The following is a 9,694-nucleotide window of genomic DNA, read 5'->3' on the forward strand; positions in this document are numbered from 1 at the left end:
AAAATGAAAATCTAATTTCTATATTCAATCCATTATTTCGATTTTCAGGATTCATTAACTCAAATACTACTTTCTGCACTTCAAATTTTATTATATTTACTACTAATATATAATAAAAGGTTGCATTCTGTAATAACCCTGTAAGTTAGAGAACCATCAGAACAAGAACAAAAATATATACTGTATAAAAGGCTGAATCACTTCAGTAAATAAAGCATGCCTTTGAATATTTAGGATCCACTTCAATTGCCTTAGTAGCATCTTGTATGGCACTACCATACTCTTCCAATTTGGTGTGAGCAAGTGAGCGATTAGCCCAGTACACTACATTCTGACTATTTAGCTCTATCGCCTGCGTGTACAAGTCAATAGCCTGACCATATTTGTGTGTTGAATAAAAGAAAGAAGGTGAACGTTGTTATAAGAAAAGAGGACAAACTCAAATTACCAAATGAGCACTCCTTCCATGAGTACAACAAAAGGATAAAGCTGAAAAGAAAGAACAGAAAACACCGATTAATCATTTAAGCATACATGGAAGGAAGAAAGAAACACAATGAATTTACAGAATTACCATTGCTAATGCCAGTAACATGCTTCCTTTTCTTGCCTTAACGATCTTATGGACATTGCTTATACTGCAATAGCAACCATACAAGTACATAAGAGAAGCTTATGCAGACACTAAAAGACAGCAATACTATGAACAAAAAATAAATGTAGGATGGACTAAAATAAGGTGGTCTCATGCATGGAAACCTTGGCCTCTGCATTACACATGAAGCTATGAGTTGAAAACAAAAGGGGAATTGATAATGACAATGCAATTAGATCATTTAACTCAGCCTAATAATCCATAGCTCTAGTATAAGGCTACAAGCCAACAAGAAGCCAAAAATGAAAGAATGAGAAGCTTCAGCTCTCACATTGGACTACTAAAGTGGACAGTTTTCCACTAAAGGTCAAAGAATAAGTAATTCAAAGCACTAGCGTGAAACTACAAGAGTGCCAAATAGAAATTATAAGAAGCTTCAGCCATGAAAGTTGAAGTAATTTTGACCATTTAGGATGCAGATAACCACTTACTTGCAAGCCACTGTAGGTAAAATAGCAATTGGTGTCAACAAATACACAGCAGCTTTATATGTTGGAAGTTCTGGAAAAAAAAAGGTGAATAAGTAATAAAATAGTCAAAGAAAAATGGCAAAGCAACAAGAAATCCAATATAAGGTGCTAACCATTTCTTAAACAAAGAACTTACCATTAACATAAGGTATCCAACTCAAGAAGGGTATCGATTGCTGAAATGGCTGAGCCCACCACTGGGCACCTTGAGGGGAAAAAGGTAAGCAATCATAAAACGTGAAAAACAATAATAATAGAAGAAAAGAATTCAAAAGAAGTTTCAAATTTTTTATACGTGGAACACAAGTAATATAAAGGTTTAGTACAGACTGTCAAAGGCACCCCTGTAACATCGAGTGAGGAAACATACCAACAATTGCTGTCATAAAGTGCAATCCATATATCAGCGCAAGACCCTCAGTCAGCCCATTGACAATAGGAAGGATAAGTGCATTGGTGAAATAGCTGCAGAAAATGACACAACAGAAGTATCAGCATTGGTAAAAGAATGTTCCACTGCATGCTACAAAAAACCACATTAGAAACTCCCTTCTAAAATTTTATGTAGAAAGGATGGAGACATTCGAGAGGAATACATATCAAACAGAATATTTAGAATACCTCAAATATACATCACGAAGTTATCACAAAATCCTTTCAAAAAATTACCTAACATTGAATAAAGTTTGATAAAAAGAGATTGAAAACAAAATTTATAAACCCTCTATAGAATAAACCAAGTAATTTAATAACTGCAAAATGTATGGCAGGATTTCTTAGAAGGAATACAAAATACAAAACTAAATTACTCTTTTGATAACTTACTGTTCCCATGTAGCTCCACAAAATGGTATAGATAAAATTACCCAGAACCAGAAACTGTCCCCTCCGCACATGGCAGTGCTCCCAAAATCCATGGTTTCGAACTGAAAAAGAATCAATATTGTATAATGGCAGAATTTTATTAGACATTGTTATGTAATGAAACAAGTTAAATATATACCGTACTTGCAAGTGCATCACACCCTGCAATATTTCAAGACCACCAAAAATAATTACTCCATCAGAAAATTTTCTAATAAAAATAGCAAAGGATGGAAAGAAGAGATTATAAAGTGAACTTACCATGGTCAAAAAGTTCTCCAAGTGGACTCGAGGAGTTTGTTCGTCTAGCTTGTTTCCCATCTACAGGATCAAAAGTCTAGCAAGTAATTACTAATATGTGAAAAAGATCCCATACTTTGAATACATTGCCAGAGAGAAAACATTCACGCTCATCCCCCTTCCCCAAAACACCAAGGAAATAAAGAAAGAATAAGGTGGAGGTATAAACCTGATACAAAAATAGAAGCAACCCGTGTGCAAGATGAACCCATCTTGGTGGAGGTGAATCCAAGAGAGGGGAATAAACCTGAAACAGTAATACAAATAAAAGAATTGAATGGAATCCTAACCATGCATTTTGTTTTTATTTAATGATTCTTCAACGGTCGAAAATTTGCGGGTGGGTTTGTCAATCTTTCATCGAAATGAGTGTGTGGAAGTGGGAATGCGAATGGGAACGAAGTAGCAAACTGTTAGTAGGGACTTGAGACAGCTAGGGTTCCTTCGCTAAGAGCTTGGAGACGCTGCTGGAGAGTTTCTTGATTGAAAAGAGCAACAGAGGGGTGAGATTAGGGGTGTGTTGGCGATACCGATTTTAGGGGAAAAATTAGGGGTTTTGTGACACCCCTAATGTGACCCTAGTCGGAAAGTGGTTTCGGGACCACAAAACCGTGTCATAAAAATAATTAACCGTCATACTTAATGCTTATTATATGTATATATGCATGTGTGAAAATTGCATGTTTGAATTTTGTTAATTGAAAGTGAATTTTATTAAATAGGACTTATGTGTGACACTTTTGAAATGTGATAGGTTAATCTATAAGGATCTATTAATGCATGTTAGGAAATGCTTGTACTTGCATGTCAAATTACCCAAAATGTTAGGTAGTGGCCAGCCATGCTATGGGTTAAAACATATTACAAACATTTTGTGTTAAAATGTTGTGTGAGAAATAATAAAATACTAGTTAATGGGAGGAGAAACCAAAGTTGTCTCACCCTTGCTCCTCCATTGCCGTGACTTGAGGGAGGAAGAAGAAAGTTGGGGTTGCTTTAATTTTTGGCTTAGAAGATGGCTAAAAGGAGGAAAAACTATGATTTTAGCTAGTTAGGTAGCTGAAATTTCAAGTAACTACGTAATCCATCGAAGAAGAAGAAGAGGGCTGCAACAAAAAGAAAAATGGAGACAGTTTGCATGTTGAACAAAACTAAGGATTTAGCTTGTTTAAGAGTTGTATCCTAAGTTGGTAAGCTTTCTAAGCTCCCCTCTATCTTTAACTTTGTTGTAAAGAAAAATAATGATGGATTGTGGTTGGAAGGCATGAATGCGGGTTGTAGAAAAGAAAAGCTCTTTGATTAGTTGTAAAAATTACTACTGTCCAATTTTGTGCCTTCGTTATGCTGTCCAAAATTTGAACAAATTAATGGTTCTATTTTCATGCCGATTAGGGGTTGATAAATTGAGTCTAATAGCTAAAATATTATGTTATTCTTACTAAGTTTCATTTATTAGTAGTGACGTAACAATTTGACAATTAAATGCATAAATGACTGCTGGAAACTGCAGCTTGAAAACAAATTGTTCCAGCATGTAAATGCTGATTTGAATGTGCTGTAATATGTGGAGGAATTGGTCTGCTGCATGTTTGAAATAAAAGAAAACAATGGTTGTTAAATATTAGTTTTTGTTGCTAATCGAATGGGTTTAATTCATTGTTCAAGGGGCTATAAATTGGTGTTAATTAAGCTATTCGGATGGTCTAATAAAACAGCCTGAATGTTAAATAATGCTTGCTGTCTAGATTGAAATTATGCTAGAAGGTTGAACAATTGTTGTTCAAATGGAATTTTGGAGTGTTTAATGGACTCCATGTTGCTAAAATTTACATGAATAGAAATTTCTAAGCTTAAATTGTAAGAATTTGAGTTGCGTGGTTTAAATTGTCAAAGATGCATTTGGCAATTGATTATAATTAGTTAAAGGGTGTAAAGTATTGATAGTTCTAAATGGTACATAGTTAAATGAAGATGGAAGCTTGATAAACTTTTATTTAGAATGGAAGTAGGAGAAATGTGTATTCGGCCATGTTGTGATAGTTGAATTTGAATGGTTGATGCCTTAGTTTATAAATGGTCATTAGATGAGTTTTAAATTGTTAAAGTTTGATAATTTGGGGGTGTTAAGTTGGGGAAAACGTGTAATAAAAATGGGTTGATAATGTTTGTTTGTTAATTGATGTTTGCACCTTAAATAGTTGAAATAAAGCTTGCCGATTATGATTAAATGTTTAAATTGTAATGGTCATATATAGGTATATATATATATATGCCTTATGTATGTACCATGTACACATAAGGACATTCAGCAATATGATTAAATTCATGTATAAGGAAGCATGATAAATTAAGTGACTCCTTGCTTGTGAATGTGAATTAGATATAAATTAAATAAGCATGAAATCGAGTCATGGCATGTTTTATTAAATATGATACATATTGAAATCTATTGTTTTAGATATAGATTGAATGATATGTGATTGCCAAATGTGATTGTTAAGTGAATAATATTAGTTAAGTACTTAAGCAAATCTATTGTTTTACTTAAGCTTAAGAGCAAAGAGGATCAAAGTCGGATAGGGGAAAAGAGAAAGTAAACGAATAGCCGTGGATATCTAGTCGTCGACCACTTCCGAGGTAAGTTTTAAGTGATTAAACGTTGAGTAAATTCAATCATAATAGGACATAATGAGTTGATTTAATAAGATATGATGTGGCCATGATATGTCTTAAATTCAAATGGTAAGTTCATAAGTGTTTAGACTTGGAAATTTAAGAGCAAATTGTAATAATTTGCTTAGGACAGCAGCAGTAACGTGATTTTAGAAAATCACTATAAATTGTTGGTGTGGAATTATAGGCTGAATAAAATATGTAATCAAAGCTTAATTAGTCTAGTTTCTTATAAAAGAGACCGTGTAAGCAAAGAAATTTCCTATAAAGAGATATTTAAAGTTGTGTGAGACAGTGTCAGAATGACTCCAAAATCCCCTGTTCTGTTTTTAGAAAATCATTATAAATTGTACAAAAATGGTTATAAGATAAAATTTATATTCTTAGACTCCTTAATGAGTCTAGTTTCAAATTAAATCAAATAGAACATATTTTGAATTCTGTACAATGAGAAATTTGATTCGTAGTGAAGACTGGTCAGATTAGTCAAACAGTGAAACAGGGGAAACTTTAAGAAAAATCTGGTATTGATTGGCCAAACATAAAATTCTAAAACTTTTATGTATGGAAGATATATGAGTTTATATTCATGGAAAATTAACGTCAATTGATTTTGAGTTTTGTAGCTCCGGTTATAAATAATTTAGTGACTATTGCTCAGGAAAACAGCTTGTAGTGAATATGTGATTTTGTTGTAAACATTGATGAAACTATTTGAGTTGCTTATAAGCTATTGCTGAAATTGATGTACAAGATAAATATATATATGTGTGGTAAAGCCGAATGGCTAATGTGAAATATATATGAGATATGTATATGTGGTAAAGCCGAATGGCTAGTGTGAAATATGTATGAGATATGTATATGTGGTAAAGCCAAATGGCTAATATGAAATATGTATGAGATATGTATATGTGGTAAAGCCGAATGGCTAATGTGAAATATATATGAGATATGTATATGTGGTAAAGCCGAATGGCTAGTGTGAAATATGTATGAGATATGTATATGTGGTAAAGTCGAATGGCTAATATGAAATATGTATGAGATATATATATGTGGTAAAGCCGAATGGCTAATATGAAATATGTATGAGATATATATATGTGGTAAAACCGAATGGCTAATGTGAAATATATATGAGATATGTATATGTGGTAAAGCCGAATGGCTAGTGTGAAATATGTATAAGATATGTATATGTGGTAAAGCCGAATGGCTAGTGTGAAATATGTATGAGAAATGTATATGTGGTAAAGCCGAATGGCTAATATGAAATATGTATGAGATATATATATGTGGTAAAGCCGAATGGCTAATGTGAAATATATATGAGATATGTATATGTGGTAAAGCCGAATGGCTAGTGTGAAATATGTATGAGATATGTATATTTGGTAAAGCCGAATGGCTAATGTGAAATATGTAGGAGATGTGTGTATATTGTGGCCGAATGACCAAATGTGAAAGGTGTGTATTATTAGATATTTGATGAGGCAAATGAATTACAACTATGACAGTCGATGTGAATGTTGTAACATGTGATTAAATGTACATGAAACTTGGAAATATATTCCGGGTAAGACCCGATGACTACGTGTGGAGATTATGTCCGGGTCAGACCGAATGACTACATGTGGAGATTATGTCTGGGTAAGACCCGATGACTACGTGTGGAGATTTTGTCCGGGTAAGACCCGATAACTACGTGTGGGGACTATTCGAGCTAAAGGTTTCGCTGAAGATTTGAGTAAAGCATAAGATTATACGACTTCACAGTAACAATTGGTAATAAATACGTTCAATGCGTTAAGTTGGTCAGGTATGTATTTTGAGATTATATTTAAGCTTGACTTGGACTAAATCACAAGGTCATTATGTGATGCATATGTGAGTAAAGCAATAAGACTGTTCTATGATTATTGTGCATTTGGTCAATGTGGAAAGTTAGGTGAAAATATGTAATGTACCTATGTTTATAAGAGATCACTATCAAGTGAGAATTTATCTGCCTATTATATATGATGAGATGTGCATATTCGGTAAAGGGATGGTATGCCAGAAGGAAGAGTGAAATAAAAATACGAACAACTATGTTATAATTTGATTGTTATCTGTTGACACTGCTTAAAACTTACTAAGCATTGTAATGCTTACTCCGCTTACTTTGTTTCCTCTGTTTTATAGATCTCATTTGGAAGCTACAGTTCTCGGGATCGTCAAGAACTAGTCACACTATCACTATCCACTGTTTGGTACTGCTATGTTTTGGATTATCTTATGGCATGTATAGAATAGACTAGTAGTGGGAGGATATTTTGGTTAATGTATATAAGCTATGCGAATATGACATCTTTTGAATGTTTACTTTTATAAGTTTTTTTAAATTTTATCCTGGTTGTGTCTAGCAATTATCCAATTGAATGATCTTTACTTTAAGAAAATGAAAAAATTTTACTGCTCGATATGAGTTTCAAGTCCGTAATGCCCTTTACCTATTCCTACGACGGATACGGGATAGGGTGTTACAATTTATTGGTATCGAGCTACGGTTTAGTCGATTCTAGGAGTAACGTGTAGCGCGTGAGTCTATTTATACATGCCATAAAGTGATAAAATGATAGTGTGATGATTTTTGACTATTAAAATGTGTTTGTTGTATTGTAATGAATCTTGATCCCGATCGAGCTGTAGCAAGCTTCTGACTATGAGAATTTATGATATAACTTCACTTAGATATGCCTAAATTATTAAGTTGAACAGGTACATATCATGCACTCGTATTTGAATTTTAATTTGGATTGAATTATAAGGGTATAAGTGATGCAATTTTGAAAGAGTGTTATGACTATAAATGTGATTTTTGTATGTGGCTATGGAACTGGAAGTTGAATGGTCGATAAGCATGTTGTGTTTGTATTCAAGTAATGTAAATGATATACTAATGTGTATTGCTATATGTGTATATGTACATGAGAATTGAGAGTGATATATCCGGCTAAGTCCCAAGAGCATTCGTGCTAGTGATATACCCTGCTAAGTCCCAAGAGCATTCGTGCTAGTGATATATCCTGCTAAGTCCCAAGAGCATTCGTGCTAGTGATATACCCGGCTAAGTCCCAAGAGCATTCATGCTAGTGATATACCCGGGCTAAGTCTCGAAGAGCATTCGTGCTAGAGTTATATTTGGGCTAAGTCCCGAAGAGCATTCGTGCTAGTGATATATCCAGACTAAGTCCCGAAGAGCATTCGTGCTAGTGATATACCCGGGCTAAGTCTCGAAGAGCATTCGTGCTAGAGTTATATCAGGGTTAAGTCCCGAAGAGCATTCGTGCTGGTGTTATATCCGGGCTAGGTCCCGAATAGCAATCATCTTTGGTGATGTGTATTCGCCTTCGTGCTAGTAGGCTTCGTGCAGTAATTTGAGCAAAGTTTAAGTGTTCATTACTATACGAATTCAAATTTAAATGAAAGGATATGTTTAAAGGTGTACATACATGATGTTTATAGACTTGGTTAAGTCATTTCAATGTGTAACAACAAATGAATAGGGGCACTATGTGTGCAAATGATTAGAGGCACTGAGAGTGCGAGTTCTTCAACCGAGCACTATGTGTGCGAGATCGGTCAGTAGACATTAAGTGAGTAAAACAAGATTCATGTAAGACCTCGTATGGAATGAAGGCATTGATTTAAGATGGTGGATATGTTGTTAAGAAATAAATTCATGTTATAAATGTGTTACAGATTTAGTTTTTGGGATGCTTGGTATATGAAGTCATATGTGCTATTGCTAAATGACCCCTATTTTTGTTAATCATGTTTAAGAAATTATTTCGATTAAGGTCGACATTTGAAAGTCTGTAAAAAAAAATTTTATGAATGCTGATAATTTTGGATATATGGGTTATGTGCTAAAATAAATCCCATGCCAGTATACTATATGAGGCTTTATGCCAAATCGATTGTATACGGGTATCGTTAACGGTGGTTGAATGTGCTAAATGAATTCAATATTCAGGTATGGGGAAGTCGATTTTCTGTTGGAAATAGGTTAAGTTGAATAGTGAGATATGATGGAGTTATAAAGGATATTTATTGGGATGTTTGAGTATATGTGTACTTTCGGTCAGGTCACAGCTTATACATGAATGAAAATGTGAGTTACAAATATGTGGGTTGATGATGTGAATTATACATGTTAATATGTGCTTAATATGTGTTTGAAATGCATTTGTGAATTAAATTAAGTGATTATTGCTTATGAAATCAAGAAAATGAGATATATGTGCATACTTGTAGAAATGTTTATGTATTTGTTTTAAGATAAGAAAATGATTTTATAGATCGATGCCAAATCAGTAATGAATTACAATTGCTATCGATGAGCTAATGTTTATATGGATATAATTCAATAAGAGGACGTTATCCTAAACTATGCATCGGTAGAAATTTTCGAGGACGAAAATCCCTAAAGGGGGGAAGAGTTGTGACACCCCTAATGTGACCCTAGTCGGAAAGTGGTTTCGGGACCACAAAACCGAGTCATAAAAATAATTAACTGTCATACTTAATGCTTATTATATGTATATATCCATGTGTGAAAATTGCATGTTTGAATTTTGTTAATTGAAAGTGAATTTTATTAAATAGGACTTATGTGTGACACTTTTGAAATGTGATAGGTTAATCTATAAGGATCTATTAATGCATGTTAGGAAATGCTTGTACT

The 9,694-nt window shown here is 33.7% G+C and overlaps 1 protein-coding gene across 1 annotated transcript; it reads right to left on the reverse strand.

Moving 5' to 3' along the window:
* Positions 1 to 250: 250 nt before the first annotated feature.
* LOC108459440 (choline/ethanolaminephosphotransferase 1-like) lies at positions 251 to 2,593 on the reverse strand (the record flags this gene model as incomplete). Its single annotated transcript, XM_053027563.1, has 9 exons — positions 251 to 489; positions 575 to 638; positions 1,087 to 1,156; positions 1,262 to 1,330; positions 1,496 to 1,590; positions 1,951 to 2,051; positions 2,129 to 2,151; positions 2,251 to 2,326; positions 2,459 to 2,593. Coding segments are annotated over 9 exons (678 nt in total), but the record flags the coding sequence as incomplete, so codon positions are not given.
* Between the last annotated feature and the right edge of the window lie 7,101 nt (positions 2,594 to 9,694).

The sequence above is a fragment of the Gossypium arboreum genome, chromosome 5 (genome assembly GCF_025698485.1).
Source record: "Gossypium arboreum isolate Shixiya-1 chromosome 5, ASM2569848v2, whole genome shotgun sequence".
NCBI classification, from domain to species: Eukaryota; Viridiplantae; Streptophyta; class Magnoliopsida; order Malvales; family Malvaceae; genus Gossypium; species Gossypium arboreum.